The sequence below is a fragment of the Sinocyclocheilus grahami genome, unplaced genomic scaffold (assembly GCF_001515645.1).
Source record: "Sinocyclocheilus grahami isolate Dianchi unplaced genomic scaffold, SAMN03320097.WGS_v1.1 scaffold171.1, whole genome shotgun sequence".
Lineage (NCBI taxonomy): Eukaryota > Metazoa > Chordata > Actinopteri > Cypriniformes > Cyprinidae > Sinocyclocheilus > Sinocyclocheilus grahami.
This window is the reverse complement of record NW_015505350.1, coordinates 1,736,781-1,755,383: the sequence shown is the minus strand read 5'-3', so window position 1 is coordinate 1,755,383 and position 18,603 is coordinate 1,736,781. Positions and strand designations below refer to the sequence as shown.

Genomic DNA, 18,603 nt, shown 5'->3' with positions numbered 1-18,603 from the left:
GCTTTCGCCGTGGATGAAGCGGAGTCCAGCCCGGGGTCATCATATGTGGTTGCCGCAAGTCACCCGGATGCTCCTTCGTCGAATCCGCCGCCTCTGCTCACTCTAGCCCTTCGGCCGTTCCTCATTTTATTGCCCGGCCTCTGCTCAATCTAGGCCGCCATGTGTGATGCTGTGTTTCATTGTGAAAGCGAAACTACTTTGTTTGGCCTTCCAAAAATGGACACGACTAGAAATCAGTGGTTAAGTTGTATTTACAACACTGTTCCAGAACAGTTCAACTCAAATATTCAGATGTGTGCAGCGCATTTTATGGAGGACTGTTTCCTGATCTTGGGAGAGTAGACTACAATGCCGGCTGTTCTGACTCAAAGACTGTAAGTAAGTTTTTTATATTTAAAGAGTTTTTATAATTTATATATTTAAAGCAAGATTTTGGGCAGTGTAGAGTAGGGCTTGTTGTTTGTCGTTTCTCCGACCACAAATGCTGACATGGTTTTATGTTTACGCGGCGCAATGCAACGCAACGCATAAAAAGACAGTATAAGTCATTATAATCCATAATTATGTCCCCACTGGATGCAACGAATGCCTCGTTTATAATGGGTTTTCATGTTTTTGAATCATCGCTCCGGCCTGACAGGGCATCATCACAATATTGTAAGGGGCGTAACATTTCTGTCACACGCTCGAGGTATTTGGCCAATCACAGCGCACTGGATAGCTGGCCAATCACAGCACACCTCGCTTTTTCAGACTGATGAGCTTTGTAAAAATCGATGCGTTTCAGAAAGGCGGGGCATAGAGGAGAAACAAAAATGTACAGTATGTGGAAAATAATGTGTTTTTTGAACCTTAAACCGCATAAACACATTTCATTACACCAAATACACAAAATAATGTTCTTTTTAGCAACATCATATGACCCCTTTAAAGTAAATACATACCTAGGTTAAAGTACTCAAATTACCCAACAAAAAACTGAAATAAACATAAATATAAATATAAATATTAAAACACACACAAAAAATAAATAAATAACATAAGCACATATCAAAATTAAAACTTCTAATAAAATTAAAATGAAAACTGAAAATATTAAAATAAAAACAAATACTACAATAGCATATAAATAAAATACTGATTGGTGCACATAAATTAAAATAACTAAATATAATTCTTTCTTGTGTTCATTTTGTGAAAACAGCAAACAAACAAACAAATTAAATAAATACGTACACAAATACTGTTCCCAGGCTGAAATAGGGAAAACCGTCAAGTACACATAATTGTATAGGACATTACGGCATTCTACCACTGTACTGACCTGTGGAGCAGTCGTGACCGGTCCAGTTGGGGTCACAGTCACAGGTGTTGGTATCAGCCAAAAAGGTCCCATGTCCAGAGCACTGCTCCATACAGGAAGCACGTGGACTCTCACATCCAGGACCTCCCCAACCTACAAAACAATGGCACTCTCCGCGTACACAGACACCTCTCCCTGAGCAAGTTGGGTCCAGGCAGTCCACTGCAAATTAGAAAACACACAACGCAGGTATTAACGGACTCATTTTCACATCAAAATTTAATTCAGAAGCAGAATTCAAAGTAAAAATACACCAGCGAAGCCATTTCCCATCAGACCAAACTCATCATCAAAGACAAGCGCACTAGATCAGACTTGAACAGATGCATGTATTCACAATAAACTGCCATAACTCAGTGTCCCCTGCTGTTCCTCTTCCTTTCAAAGTATGACTCAAGCCTTAGTCATCCATCCCAGGCCAAAAAAGAAAAAGAAAAAAGATGACGACTCAAGAGGTTTAGCTCTTGTAGGGGAGTGTGCCACATGCCCAGCCACGTCTGAGGAGGCCTGACACTTCCAAAAACCCTGAGAGAAACAGGATTTACAAACGGTCAAATTAAATGTCGTACAGTAAACTGGCAGGTGGGAAGAGTGTTGCTCGTTCTCTCTCTCTCTGACTCCTCCAGCTGCTGGTAATGAGATTTCCTCCCAGGAAGGGAAAAGACTCACGCGGTCGGAGCATGTTCTGCTAAATCGAAAAGCGATGCTGGATGTGGTCCCCCCACTTACTGTGAACCCAAAACCAAGCGTGACAGAATGCAAACAAGGACACCTACAATGGCCCATGGGCAAAAAGCTCCGCTTCCTGTACCCACGTTACTCTTAAATTTATTTCTAATCCTCATCGAAGAATGTACTATGGATCAGTAACCTCAGACAAATATTCTGAAGATGGAGGTTCGCAAAAGAAAGTAAAAACTATGAAAATAAAACTTCATTCGCAACCCATTTGACTTCAAATGTGATGCATGTGAAAAAGGATATTTCAGGAAAAAATGTAAGCAGAAGGGTTGCGTACCATTCAGACCTGAACTGACAATTCCTTTTAAATTCCTGTTTAAACTTGAAGTGACGTAGCAAACAGAATGCACCACAGCAATTAGAATTTTAATGGAAGTAAAATGAAAATAAACTGAAATTCAATGGAACAGATATATCTGTCAATTTACCTCGAAAACCCATGTTTGTCAAGATTTACACTACTGTCAATCAACTATCATGGGAGGGGCCTGTACAGAACTACGTCATTCTGACAGGGCTCTTAGAACAGCCTGATTTGAGAAAAAAACACTGGGTGGATTTTTATAATTCTAGGATGGATGTGTACACACACTGCCAACACGCATTTATGTTCAAACAACTTGAAAAGTGAATTTTGCATCCGATGACCCCTTTAAGTCAAAATGTCTAAAGGTTTATAGGCCGATATAGAACAACAGAAGGCTAGATAGACAGAATGATAGTATGCTTAAACGAATGAATGAACGATTGACTACTAAAATTAACAAATGAAGAACAGAATGTTAAAGCAAATACTATAGAATGCATGTTGGATATACTATACTATCTTAATAAAGGCAAAAATGGCAAAAAAACCCCCCAAAAAACATATCTTTGAACAATCTCTCTCATAGAATGCATTAATGGACGAATTGTAGAAATCATGAATGACCAAACAAACAAATGCTCGATTAGATAACTATAATGCTGTATAGAAAGAACAAATGAAAAAAACTAAAGATGATTAGATACATTGAATTTATTTGATCATATTTAAATAACCAGGGTGAAAAAATACTTGATTTCCCAAAATGCTTTTCTTTTCAATTCTTTAAATTGCAATTCGGTAAATTCGTCTTTCTTTTAATTCCAATTCAATTTCCAAGTTGAATTCCTGTGGGTGTGGCCTATTCAAATTCCAACTGATGAACTGAAAGGAGACAATTATTCAATTCTGAATTTTGCACAACCATCATAGGGTCAGATTTTTGATGTATTGGGAGAATGTATATTAAGTAAATACAGTGATTTCATTCACTTAAAAACACTAAACTTCGAGAAGCCGGTACAGTATTATGTTAATAAGTCAATCATGCCTGGAAAAAAAAAATGCGGTCAGAAAGATTTTTTTACATTTTTGATTATGCTAACCAAGAAACAGTCAAATAGTAATATTCTGAAATTTTAAATAACTGGTTTCCATTTTAATATATTTTAGGATATAATTTATTTCTGTGATGCAAAACTGCATTTTCAGCAGCCATTACTCCAGTCTTCAGTGTCTTCATAATTTATTCTAATATGCTGATTTGCTGCTCAAGAATTTTTTTTTGTTATTGTCAATTGTTGAAAAAAAGAAATAAAATAATGAAACCGTTTAATTTTTGTAAATATTTTTTGTAAAGTTTAAAAGAACAGCATTAACATGAAATATACTTTTTTGTAACATGTAAAATTCTGCCACATTTGTTCTTAAAAAAAAAAAAAAAAAAAAAAAAACTTACTGACTCCAAACTTTTGAACAGTAGTGTATATCTATTAGAAAACGAAGGTATGAACCAAGAATGTGCCCTCACAGATGGCTAACATGAGGCCAGCTGGGACATGATGGGAAAGGAGGGATGGGGTCGCTACATTGCAGACTCCCTTTACCGTGACACAAATGGGTGGAGAGGCCGTTCCTATAGATAAGCAGGAGTTCAGGTCTCTTAGCAGATGGTTTGGGCACAAGGCACAGAGATCATAGGCTAAATGACAAGAGCCTCTCTCCTGGCAATTAATCATCACCGCCTGAAGGTCGCGGCGAAGAAAGGTAGAACCGTTAAAGGGCCAGTGTCTACATTCTCTTCCTTGAACGGCCGACGGTGAGACCCGAAATAGAATTGCCGGGGGTCAGAGGAGTCAGAACATACCATTTGTCAAAATCGGCAAGATCATTTTTCATCTTGAAATGAGAGCCTTCAAAAACTGCCAAACCCAGTGGCTACTTTAATCTTATCTCTTCAAGCCTCGGTCGCCCCTCTCGTTGGGCCACTGTAGTCTCAGTTCAGACTTCTTAGAGCACATTCAACTTATTGGATCTTGACACAAAAGAATTGTTCATCTCTTAATGGATTGCTTTGGACCCTCAGAAGTATCCATAATGTATGCAAAGGAGCGGGGAGACTTTCTAGGCGTAACGAGACGAGTCAGATACTCATAGGCCCGCTACAAACTCGAAGGTCATGTACACCCACCTTAAATATTCAGAAGGGTACATATGCATAACTAAAAAAGGCCAAGAAGGGCTTCTTTCTCCATTTCTGTGCAAACTGGTGCATAAAATTAAATTTTTCTTCATAAAAGGGGCAACGGCGTCAAAAATAGCACAGACATCCTTACAACAAATGTATTATGGTGGTATAATGGTTAGAGACAGGTGAAGTTACACATATAATGGCTAAAAGTTTATTTATTTCCCCAATTTTAGGAATATACTAGCAAAGTAAAAAAAAAAAGTCAAATTGCACTACTGCTCAAAAGTTTGGAATAATTAAAAATATTGTTGAATGTTTTGAAAAACGTCACCAAGGCTGCATTTATGATGAAAAAATATAGTAAAACAGCAATATTGTGAGATATTATAATTATAATTTTTATTTTTTTATTTTTAAATATCATTTATTCTGGTGAGGACAAAGCTGAAAGTCTTCAGTGTTAGATGACCCATCTGAATTTATCAAAATCATGATATGCTGATTTTGGCTGATTTGGTACTCAAACATTTCTTTTTTCTTTTTATTATTATCTTCATATTTTGTGGAAACTGTGATACACCACTATGGAAAGGTTTAGGATAAGTAAGATTTAAAAAAAAAAAAAAAAAAGACAAACTAATACTTTTATTCAGCAAGCACACACTAAATTGATCAAAAGTGACCGTAAACTAATTTAAGTTATATGTTACAAAAAAATTATATTTCAAATAAATGCTGTTTTGTAAACTTTCTATTCATCAAAGAATCCTGAAAAAAAAATATCATGGTTTCCACAAAAATATTAAGCAACAAAAACTGTTTTATAATAAGAAATGTTCATCAGCAAATCAGCATATTAGAATAATTTCTGAAGGGTCATGTGGCACTGAAAACTGGAGTAATGATGCAGAAAATTTTGCTTTAACATTACAGGGATAAATCAAATTTTAAAACGTATCAAAATAGAAACAGTTCTTTTAAAAATCGCATATTAATACTGTTTTTATTTTTTAGCATTGGTGAGCATAAGAGACTTCTTTCAAAAACCTTTAAAAATCTTTTAGGTCAAACTTTTGATCTGTAGTTTAGTGATTTTCACCACATTTTCTGGTACCTTCTTCGCAGTTCTCCCCTTTGTAGCCGGGATTACAGATGCAAGTTCCCACAATGCATGTGCCATGTCCGCTGCAGGTAATATCGATGCACTGGTTGGTGGGAACATCACATTCGGATCCTTTCCAACCGCTGTGACACATGCAGCGGCCTTTGAGATACTGACCATTCCCGCTGCAAAGCACCGGACAGGACGCTGGAAAGAGTACACACAAAATGTTAAAGGTCTGCCAAATGTAGCTTCAAACAAAAAAAATACTGCTTGTGCTGGTCTGCTGGACTCTTGTTGGAAGATGGCAACTCATGTCTGTGTAAAAATCAATATGACCACTGCAGCAAAAGTTACAGTGGTAAAAGTGAGTGAGACCATATTGATCTAGAAGTTTTGTGTATGAACAAGGGATTTCTGAAATGCGAATGATCAAGAGACCAGAATACACTACAAACATGCAAACAGGAAAGAGCAACTGAATTCTAATGTGGAAATGGATTTTAAAGTGACAGGGCTTAATCTTAATGCCTGCCAAAAACAAGCTGTAGCTACTGAATAACTATAATGTAAATTCTAATGCATACATTTTTTGAAATGTGCAAATGAATATATTTTTATTGTATTTTATTAAGTCCTTTATTTATTAATCCTCACAAATCGACACATACATACATATTTATTACTACAACCACTTATTTGATTAGCGTTGAAAACAACGGTTATATTATTTAAGCAAAGGAAAATGTTGGGTTACACTTTACTTGAAGGGGTGTGCATAAGACTGACATGACACCTTCATAATCATGACATGACACCTGTCATGAATATGAAGGTTTTTTATGCATTTTTATGACAACTGTCATTAAGTGTCATTTGCTCAGTTATGTAATTTTTAATGCAAAGATGACATTGTTTGAGATGTCTTTGTGATGGGCTATGGTTAGGGGTAAGGGTAGGGGTAGGGTTAGGTCAAATAATGTCATATTTGCATTAAAAATAACATAACTGAGCGAATGACACTTAATGACAGTTGTCATAAACATGCATACAATCTCCTTCATATTCATGACATGTGTCATGTCATGATTATGAAGGTGTCATGTCAGTCTTATGCACACCCCTTCAAGTAAAGTGTTACCAAATGTTGAGTGGCAGAGAAAGAGAAACAGAAAAAACTGCAGGGATGAAGGACTGAAAGTAATAAAGAAAGAAATGGAGGTTAAAGGAGGAGCAGGCAAACAGAAATCTCACCCCTGCTGCAGTCGGGTCCTCTGAAGCCAGGAAAACAGTGGCAGTTTCCGGCCACACAATCTCCATTTCCAAAACAGTTACTAGGACAGTCATCGATAGAGTCTGCAAAACAACGTCATCAAAGAAAGTTTGTCAGAAGGATGCACATTCATCAGTACTTCACTCGCGAGATGCAGTTTATTCTCTTTCCCTAAAGAACTCGGTGTAAAAAAGCTCAATTTTTTTTGGTGTACTGTATGTTCTGTTTCAATTTTAAAGGGGTCACATACCAAAAAAAATAAAATCTTTCAAAATAAAAGAGTTCACTATAAAAACATACAGTAACTTTCAGAGTTAGGTCTTAAAGGTGAAGTGTGTAATTTTTCAGGTAAAATTTCTTCATCCTATGCCGATAAGAAATATAAACACTTTGATGATCCTAACCAGTCCGACAAAAACATCGACTTGACCAATGAGGGGAATTTGAGGCGGAGCTATAGTTTGACCAACCAATAGCAGACAGGGGTGTGTTCAGGGAAACATCAATATTTTTGCAATTTCATTTGACACTAACGACGCCATTGGCACATCAATTCAACTGACATTATAAGAGTAAAAAAAAAAAATTTGCGCATGCTAAGCCTATAAATGTAAGCCTATATTTTATATTTATACGACTGCTGAATAAATCAAGCACAAGGAAATGTATACTCTTTTCATAAATAAGAGAAAATAAAGTGTGACATTTTCTGTTATCTAGCAGGTCTAAGGTGAAGTGGTACTCAAGTGCAGCCACTTGACGAATTTACTTCAGCCTAATTAGGAACTCACCATAATTAGTGTAGCTGTATTTGTGAAACAGCACTAACATTGACCATTGCAAAGCCAACACGAGTGCCTGACACATCCAGTGACACGGTTAATGGAAATTCCATCTAACACCCTTTCTTCAGTGAAGCGTGCCAATTTAAATGCAAGGAATGTCGACATGTTAATTACAAGATTTCTGATTTCAAGCAGGAACATATATATAAAAGGGGTTCATTACAGATTGCGGATCTATTAGACAAGACTCCTGGAGTGAAGAAGCGGTGCTTGATTCTTGGTAGACATCATATATTCACACACTGACAGCTCTCAAGAAGCATTTAGATATCGATCTTAGATAAGCAATCTTGTTGAATCATGAATTTAAGACTTCGCTTATGCATATTAATTAGTTTGCTCATAAATATGCAAAATGGGCCATATAATGGATGCAGTGATTAGGTCTGTAATAGAGTATGTACTGGAAGTCTGACGTGCAAACAATGATATTAGAACAATTCAATTGCAAGTTATTTTTAATAACATAAAACTCATTATAGAGTGATTTGCAATCATTCTTGATGACCAATTAAAGTCCTCAAATGAACTTGTGACATTTTATTTGATAACTTTATTCCTACATCTGTCGCTATCTGTCCCGGGATTCTGTAGCTCAGTGGATAAATACATGGATCAACTACCAAATGCTAAGCATGAATCACTTTCCGGCGACTGATAACAACAACGGAGGCACAAAAAAACATTAAAGCAAACAAATCTGTGCCAGATTGTCACTTGTTATAACACGCAAATAAAAAAAATCCCTGCTTGAGAATTGGAAGAGCATCCTCTGTATTAGATGTATATAATTCCATAAAGTGGTTGGGACAAATTCGTCAATGTCGAAACTTGAATGACGATATGCAATTACTATATTTTAGTAGAGGCAAATCCACGCTCATTTCTGTGCAGCTGAAATCAGACGCAACCTGAATTATACATGAAATAATGGTGAAAAATATTCCCTCTCTAAGGCTCCCTTCGAATCGCTGGTGCGCCCGGGGCTGAGCTCTCTCGACAAAGATGCTTTTGTGTCGGACAAAGGGCTGGAAATGTGAGCCCGGACACAGCCTTCCCCTTCCTCAAGAGAGTCAATCATCGCAGAGGATGCAACAGACGGGAAGCTGAACGAAGGAAGGGGGGAGAGGTGGTAACTAGACTGTGCTGCAGAGCATGTTTTTGAAAGAATTTTAAAGGCACAAGTCTCTTGATGTGAGAGGAAAAGGCTGGCGGATTGGCTATCCCCCTGGTACGCCTGAGCCTATCAAGACTTCAGTAGGGATTTTGATGGCTTCCAGCCTCCATTTCTTAGCAGAGGGCACATGTGCATGTGTAGTATTGTAAGATAAATTAAGCCATTTGCAATTACGTCCACAGATGCAATTATACATGAGATGGCTTTTTCGCTTGGTATCTGTTTTGAAAGATGCTCTCCTCATGTACCAGTAGAGCACAATCCATCTCTCGCTGCATCTCTGTCACTCTCACATAAAGCATTTCTGACACTACGACTGATCTGAGTTCAGTACCTGCAGTCCAGACCCTCCACTTCCCTTCAGAACTGTCACGTATAATTCCATCTCTAAGCAGTGACTGAGAAGTCCGTGTCCAGTCGTGAATTTGAAAAAGAAGGAGTCCATATTTCTGCATGCTTTTAAGGCTTTCATCGGTGCCACACACAGAGAACACAAGAACTCTATACATAGTAGGGGCAAAATTTTTAACCTGACTATTTGCAACATTTCCTATAAAGTTTTGTAGATGTAAGCCTTAAAGTTGAAGTGTATAATTCACTAGCGGCACAAAAAAGGAAGTTCTATAAGAATTTTTAAAAGTAAAATACAATTTCTAAATTAACGTTTTTACATTTCTGAATAAAATTCATCTTGCTAGCCTGTACAAAACCATTGCCGTAATGTTACACAGATTTGAGTGCTGCTATGAGGTTGTTAGGGTGTTCTAGGTGGTTGCTTAATGGTTCAAGTCAAAAGTATCCACCTTCAAGTCTTCAAGATATTCTGGTCTCAAGATATTATGGCTCAGGTTCCTCCTTCAAATCCAGGTCTAGTAGATTTGTCAGCCATTTTATCATCCATTAGAGTGAAAGTAACAATTAATGTGAAAATAATATTTAAGGCCTGCTAACACTAACGTATCTCACAAATACCGACGAATGGGACGAGACCTGGTTGAGCTGCACTAGAGAAGGCAATGAGTGTTATCACTAAGTCGGAGACTCGCTAGCTTTCCCAAGGCAGACAAACTTTTACAATCTTTTACAGTTTACAATCATCCGGGTTTAAATCGCGCTCAAATTGATTTGATTTTGACACAATATTTACACTGAAGCTCGCAGGCGGCTATGGTAAGGGGCGTGACATTTCTCGACCAGGCGCCGAGTGGTGCCAATCACAACACACACTGGCCCAGCTAACCAATCACAGCACATTTCGTATTTCAGAAGGCGGGCCTTCATTTGATACTGGAGCTATTCGAGCCGTTCTTGCCAGACTGGGGATAGACTGGGCATAATAATGTAAAATATGTGAAAAATAATGTGTTTTTCGAACAACCTAGTATGAGAGCCTGTTCTAGTACACCCCCATAACAAAATCAAGACTTTGTAAAAGAGCATAATAGGACCCCTTTAATCTCTTCTACTGATCGGACATTAATTACACCTCTGTGCTCTTGTATAGCACAAGACTACACAAGAAGTCCTTGGCTTCAATCTGTGAAAAATATCTAATATTAGAATTGTTGTTGAAGGCCTGTTGGCTCCTCAGAAAGCCGAGGCACAGCTAGAGATGCATCCTTGATAACTCTGACAACAGAAGTCCACATGGCAGGGACAAATGAGACTGTGTCGCACATGGGATGGACACCTTAGCTTTGTAATGAGGAGTCATGAGAATTATGGAGAGAAAGTAGAGAGGCATAAATAAATAAAAAAAGGAGGAAACAAAAATAGAGAGTCACAGAGAGAGGAATAGAAAGAACAATAGAGATATCCAACACTTCAGGTCCCTTATAGACCATGGCATACGTGTACCCAGAGGAAATTTGTATTGCTCAGAGGCTGCACTTATAGCTCCGGAGACTCCATTGAGATGTCAGGTAATGTTTCATTTAAGGATACAGTTTATCTTACCAAAAATTCCAAATATAAACACAACCGAGAGAGTTGTTGACATACAGCAAGAATATAGAACTATAAAATGAATGTGGATTGTATAGTACTAGTAAAGTGGTCGCAGAAGACTACAGAAATCTGGCATTTAACTGCACAGTTCGAAACTGTCGGGATACATTTTGGAACTCTACAGATGCCATGTGAGATTAAAAGAGTCAAAAGTCTCCTTTTGCTCTCTATTTAATTTCTCTGCAGTCTAGCAGAGAGAAACAGAAATATTAAAAAGATGTCATTTGTAATTTTTTTTTTCTATGGGTAAGGAGGCAGTTTAGTGCTATTCACAAACGCAAAAAGGAAGCAGTTGTGCACCATTAGTGATCAATAGTCAAAAACAAATGATGTTTTTTGTTTCCTGAATACTTCCCTGTTCATGATTGGTCAGACAAATAGAAAGTAATGTTTTGAAAACGCCTCAGAATCACAGTTTACTAAGGGATTACGTTTAACGGTTTCTGCATATTAAACTAGGATAGCAAAGCATTTTAACACTAAGCAAATGAAAAAAGCTAAAACTTTGTCTTCAGTGTAACATTTAGTGTTTCTGTGCTGAAAACTGGGTGCAGTTTGAAACCCTGCTGAAGGTCGCCATCCATCTGACCTACTTTCTTCTTGTCTTTCTCACCCTCTCTGTCTCTTTTTTCCCTCTTTCTTCACCTCCTCTTTCTGCCTCCCTCTGAGCTCCACAGCTCAGAGTCAAATCAACTCAGGCGTGACTCCTGTTCCAGACCTTCTTCTCTAAAGCCCACCGTCTTGGCCCTGAACCGCAGGTGGCCAACAAACTCCCAATGGTGGCTGCATCCAAGAGTACTGAACACAGGATAAACAGACTGTCTCCTTCTCTCCTCATCTTCCGCCACTCTAAACCACCATGTCATGTGTCGTATATACGGTATTGTATTCCATCCTCATCGGGGGTGGTAAGGTGCAGTGCCGTCTTTCCCCATGACGAGCTGGAACAGCAGAAATGGATGTGTGGCAGACACACTTGCATCGATCGGACAGGCTGGCAAACCCCTCCCCCCTCCCGTTGCAGATGGACCATGGCCCAGGAGCATTTAATTAAAGAGCATGTGAGAACAGCTCCCAGCTGCCACCTCCATGAAAGCTGAAACCTCGCGACGGGCTCAAGCTCTGCCCTCCCTCCTGACGGGCTCGCACTAATCAAAGCCACTTTCAGGATGCTGAACGGAAAGGACAAAATCGAAATCACCTCCATCAGTGATGGCAATGGATGAAATGTCTTTCACATCAAAAAACACACGTGAATATGATCAAATAATGACCAATAATATGCACAGGGGAACGGAAGGGTCGTCAATCAGAAGCTTTGAATCAAGGCCACTGTGTTCTATGCAAATAGACAGCAAATTGGAAGCGGGATTTGCTGGGAGGCACTCAAAAAGTAACAAGAGTCTTACGAGCCATCAGTGAAGAACACACGCAGGCATAGTGAAGCACTGCTCATTTCCGCAATCTTTCTTATTCAGATCCACCTTGATTACTATGTAGAGGTCTAGGCTGGCTGAGATGGCGATGCAAAAAGGGTAATATCAGTGATGGCAGGCTCTGACAAGTAAGCACGGTGCAGGCGAAAATTTCCCCCGATGCCTAATTCATATTTGATTTGGGGAAAAAATGTTGGATTATTTTGGCTGAGATTGTCTGTCAAAGCCATTTTAGGTTTAAGATTGTTTAGGCTCGCAATGACTACATGAATTAGGAATGTTATTTCATTTCGCAAATTGGCATGTCAATGAAGGGGTACCAAACCATTTAAGTAAGATTTATTTTGGCCGCAGTCTAAATGACAACCTTTCCTTATATCACTTGGGCCCTATTTGCACAATAACTGATTTAAATAGAAACTTGTATGCAATGTAATTTCAACATGTTCTGGCACAAGTCAGTGATTTTTTCGCCGTCTGATTCAAAGATTGGTTAAGATCGTTTATGCTTACGATGACTATATGAATAGTGAATGTTGAAAACTGGCATCTGATTCTAAGATTGGTTTTTACCTACTGTTTAACAAACAAAAAGGTTGTGTGGCAATTTCATTTCTGTCTGAATCAATATCTCCAAATTTACAAGGAAATTATTTTGAAAATCTTTTCTAGGGGACTACTATTTGGCAGCTTGCATGGTAATAAGAAAGATCTATGCTTCAGAGAACCATAGAACCACAAATTACATTACACTGTCACCCCATCCAATTGAATGGGAATTGGAAGAAAAAGAAAAATCAAGAGATTAGAAACGGTTACATTTGTCATTATAATGGCAGGTTATGCATAACACTGGATTTCAGCAGCAAAGTTGGAATGTGTCATGTACCTGACCACGTGTGAATCAGACTTCCATGTTCATCAGAAAACATGGCTATTATTACTGAGGCCCTGTGAAAATGTTCTTTTACATATGTCACCTGCGAAGCAATTACCATTTGCACATTTAAAGTTACACATGTTGCGTTATTTAAAGAAACGTTTCCATTTAATGATGTACTAACCGATCGCAGTTGTGAGAAAGGACACCTGCTCCGTCTCCTTCCCATCATTGTACAAAGCCAAGTGCCAGATGCCCGAATCCATGTACTGTATAAAGCCTGTATCGTGACTGGTGAGTGGCATCAGGCTCCGCTGCTGGGCTGGAAAAGGCGGACCCTCAAGGCCTGGCAACCCTTGCGACAGGAGTCGACGGCCATCCAACAGCTCCACAAAGTCAAACTGGAGACAAGGAGAGACAGACAGACCACAAACAAGCATTAGGAATGACACATGAGCCTCCAGGATCTGATAAGTCCTGCATGTTGGAGCCAACAGGAGCTGGTCTCTAAGGGCATATTGAGACTGTGAAAAGAGGACTAATGCAAGGTGTGAAAGAACAGCTGCTAACACTGCACCAATTTATGCTAATATATGTACAATTTTGAATCTCACACCTCAAACCTGTATGGGTTATATGTCACCTCTTTAAAAAAAAAAAAAAGTACTGCATTTAATTTATGCTGATTTTCATTATTTATACTTAGGAGTAGCTAAATATTATGGCATTTCAACTTGCAAAATATTACAAGCATTTAAAGTAGTAATGAGTATCACATGATATCTAATGGATTTTTCTCAATACTGTTGAAAGACGTCTCTTATGCTCACTATGGACACATTTTTTTGATGAAAACAGTAAAACAGTAATATTACATTTTAAATTAACTATTCTATTTGAATATTTTCTTAATATGCAGTTTATTCTTGTGATGGCAAAGCTCAATTTTCAGCTGCCATGACAGCAGCTTTCAGAGTCACGTGACCCTTCAGAAAGCATTCTAATATGCTGATTTGGTGCTCAAGAAACACTATTATTATCAATGTTAATAACAATTGTGCTGCTTAATATTTTTTGTCGAAACCACATTTTTGTTCAGGATTTTTTGAACAGAAAGCTCAAGAGAACAACATTTATTTGAAATAAATCTTTTGCAACAAGTATAAATGTCTTTACTGTCACTTTTAAACAAATGTAATGTACCCTCAATAAAAGCATTAATTTCTTGTTTAACACCCCCCCCCCCCCCCCCCAATAAATCAGTGAATAAATAAATATGAATGAATAAATAAACTAATAATCTTGACCCCAAACTTAAACGATTGTGTACATAAAATATAATTTCTAATTTATTTTAATTGTGGGATGACATATCACCGTGACATTCTTATTTGACATTTGTGCATAAGCCAAATGACAAACCAAGCAATATCACTGAACATAATGGAACACTGAAATCTGAAATCCAATCATACACAATTAACCTTACCATATCCACATGTTTTATTAAGAAACACATTTACAAAATAAATCTGTCCGCACAAAATTGAAGAGGAAAAAAAAAAAAAGAAGTAAAATCTCTCTTATTGGTTAGCTTGGCTCAATTGAAAGAGTCTATCAACCAAGGTCTTGGAGTAATTTCCAGTGACACAATACCACTGCACATATGAACCAAATCAATACAGGGAGGCTGAGATGCTCTGTGTCCGATACTGAAATTAAGTGTCTGTTTATGTCAAAGCCTTTGAGATGAGTCTTTGAGATGATAATATGCCACAAAATGAAATTAAATCTTGGGGGAATATGCTACGTCTATAAACAAATGAATGGGAGGGACAAACAAACAAAAGTGGATCCTTCATATTTGATTTAATTTTTAAAAAAAGGAAAGAGGAATAAGCTTTTTTTGTGAGTCTGTTTGGTTGATGCGTGCAAATTTCAATGTTAAAATACTTTCTTTCCCAGTCTAATATGCTGATATATATAACACTACAGTAGTTTAACCAAACTTTGTCTGATTAATGGCAGAGGGAATGTTTTGGAAACATGTTTGTCATATAAGTCCATCTAGTTCCACAGAAATTATGCAATTTAGCTTTCAAAATGCAAAAACATCAACAATTAGCGCTTAGCATTTAGCATGCATGCTCTATGTAGAAAATTATGTTTTGATTTTGGCCTGAATAGTATCTGGATTTTTTCTCATCTCTTTCTACTTTCATTCTCATTAAAATACAATAAACATCAACATTTGGATTAAAAGACAGAACAAACATTGTTTAAATATTATCTGAATGGACTTATCTGACCCACCTGTGTATGCGACGGAGGTAGGCCTCTCCTCCCGTAGATCCCCACCAAGGCATCTTTACTGAGGGACACATTGAATTTGAGGTACATGGGGTGGTCGATAAAAACCTGTGACCTCCAGAAGATTCCTGGCGGGATCAGCTGGGCGACTTTGCGGCCCACATCTATCTCGCCCATGTCTATGAAGCTGTCCTCCGGGAAAAAGCCATCTAGTTTACCTGTGGAAAATGAGATCTATCAGTCAGCTCGACGCCTCATAAATCTACCATATGGTGCGAGCAGAGGGTCAGTGTACCGGGTGAATGACCCTCTTGCTGATTTTCCATCACATCAGGAAAAAATAGCCACATTGAATATAAAGAGCTTTCCTAAGCTGAAACTTTACAGGTACAACAACTCAACATTGTGTGTGAGAGATGTATATATTATGTTTTTTTACATTACTTCGTAAACAACAGCAATAGTACTTTTTATATGGTTAAATTATCGTTCATCCTCAAACCTTCATTAAGTCTATTCATGGTTACAGATCATTTTGTGTTGCCAAGATTGTTTTGATTTGGAAGTTGACTCAGCTTCACTTTATAAAAAAATCAGTTGTTTATATATTTGTTTTATTTTTTGTACTATCAATTATTTACTCATCAGAATATTTCCGAGGCAGTGCCTCCCTTGCGTCCTCGGAGAAAACGCCCCTGCACCTAATGCTGATGTACCCTCCTCATTGGACCCTGAGGAAATGGCAACATCTGCTCGCTCAGGTGGATTGGCCAATTTCCGCAGTGATGGCGACAAAAGCAGACATCCTTGCAAAGAGAGCCCAGAGGACTCTCAGGCAGCTTTCGCGTCGGGCTACACGCACTACAGCAGATGGCAGTCTCCTCAAAAGTCAATCATTTGCAGCGCTATATCTGGAGAGACAGGTCACGCTTTCCCGCCTTCCAATTTACCGCCTCCACATAACGCATTACCACATCAGTCGCAATTACACATGTTGTGAAAATTCAGTTATGCTGCATATTTTGTCACTGGCCGAACTTTACGAAATCTGTCAAAAACATTACTGGACAAAAAACAAAAAAGCAAAACAATTATATTTTCCATTTTAAAAAAATGAAGCTTGAATATGATTTTTTTTTTTTAAAGTGTTTGGACCAACTATTATTACCATAAACAAAATCGTATGCCCATTACTATAATGCAAAATTTAAGGCAATGAAATAAATATTACGTTGTATATATATATATATGCTTTTAATTTATGATGATTTAATGTAAAGTAAATATAAATAATAATAAATATTGCATTACAGCAAAGGCATGAGAATCATTGAGAATGTACCATTTTTCAACATCTGAACAAATTAAGTTAAACAGAAATTGGGGACGAAATACTGAATATTTATTTATATTTTTTTGCTGAGGAAATTACGATTTCCATAGCGCATGGCAAAACAGAAATGTCCAGTTGAGTTGGCAAATGCATGAATTTAAACAAGGTCTCACTGACACTTTCCAGATAACATGTTTATGGGTAATTGAACTGATTACTAGAAGGTGCAAGATGGTCAGAAAACCTCTTCGGTACGGTGTTTATTTAAGTTAATGCCAGGGATGTACAGCACAGTGACACCGGATTGATTTGCTGTGTTCCTGATGACAATGTTACTCTGACAGTCAGAATTAAAAAGCCCGGTCTATCGATTTCCCCTCAGCCGCAGATGTCACTCAAGCAGAGGCACCGTTGCAGCCTCCGTGTTTGTGGTTTCGCTCGCTCCCTCTCTGCCAGCTGCTAAATGAAAAAAGACGTCTCGACGACTCATCTATATGGTAATGGTCTGATCTCCCACCTTTTGTCCGAGGCCTGTGGCAAATCAAATGGCTAAATATGGGTTGTGCTCATGGAAAAAGTGAACTTTTCCTACTGTACGAACTTCCGTCTCCATGACCGTGGGGGTTAGTGTCTGCTTTCTTCCGCTGCCAGGAAAACTCTTGTCCAGTCTTGGAGATTAAAGGAATGCATGGCTTTCTGGATGGGGCAAGTTCTAATCTGCCTTGAGCCCCTGGATACTCAATCCCTAAAGCTGTGCCATTCGTTCTTCCAGGAACAAATAATACCCTTCCCATTTTCCCTGCAACTTTCACTGGATTGTAATGCAGATCTCGTGGCAAGCAACTGAGACTGGTCACAGCATGGAGCTGGCCGACAAACAATCCTGGATCTTGAAGTCTTTGAAAATCAAAAATAAGACGTTATAATACTGGCCAGCGCGGAGCGAAATTAGCGGGAGATGAGTTCATGTGAATCTGGCAGGAAATTAGCTTGAAATGTTGGAATGTGTTGTCGGATATGAGATGACTGAAGGGCATGAGTTCAAACGCTTGGCCAAAAAAAAAAAAAGGTTTAAGGTTAATCAAGACTGGAAGAACTTCTTTTTCCCAACCAAACTTGCCGAGCTGCTGCCTTTTCACATCAAGGCTGCTATTTATTTGCACCCTAATAAGGATCACCCTTTGACAAATCTCACACAAAAAAAAAAAAAACATGAAACGGTATTCAAAATCCATTTATCTAAGCGAAACAGAATATTCAACATGAAAATGTAGAGCAGAACTTGATTTTATCTATTGGGAAATGACTGGACCATGTATACTGGACATTCCATACTAGAATAAAGCCAACTCTGAGTGTGAATAACATACACAATACCACTGTGAACAAGGAACTGAACGCAATCAAACATTTGCGTTGACTGTAAAACATCAGGCTTGGACATACCGTCATCTTTGCTTCCTCGATCCGGAAACTCTAGACCCGTGTTGCCCAGAGGCGGCAAGCCCAGATCTGTGGGCAGATGTAGGCCACTCGTGTTGTCCTCTGTCAGCTGATATATCTGCCTTTGCATTGGCTGCAAATGCCAGTTGAGTCCGAAGAGGTGCATGGCTGCGGAGAAAGCAGCGGCAGATGGTAAAT

At 38.3% G+C, this 18,603-nt stretch overlaps 1 protein-coding gene across 1 annotated transcript in view; it reads right to left on the bottom strand.

The window, feature by feature from the left end:
- tenm4 (teneurin transmembrane protein 4) overlaps window positions 1-18,603 on the bottom strand; it is a 245,415-nt gene that overhangs the window by 88,426 nt on the left and 138,386 nt on the right. Inside the window, exons 8-13 of the mRNA XM_016283213.1 lie at window positions 18,409-18,573; window positions 15,633-15,847; window positions 13,504-13,720; window positions 6,956-7,057; window positions 5,714-5,908; window positions 1,325-1,525 (exon numbers count right to left, since the gene is read on the bottom strand). Of these exons, the coding sequence (XP_016138699.1) occupies window positions 1,325-1,525; window positions 5,714-5,908; window positions 6,956-7,057; window positions 13,504-13,720; window positions 15,633-15,847; window positions 18,409-18,573 (1,095 nt within the window). The remainder of the gene's footprint in view (window positions 1-1,324; window positions 1,526-5,713; window positions 5,909-6,955; window positions 7,058-13,503; window positions 13,721-15,632; window positions 15,848-18,408; window positions 18,574-18,603) is intronic.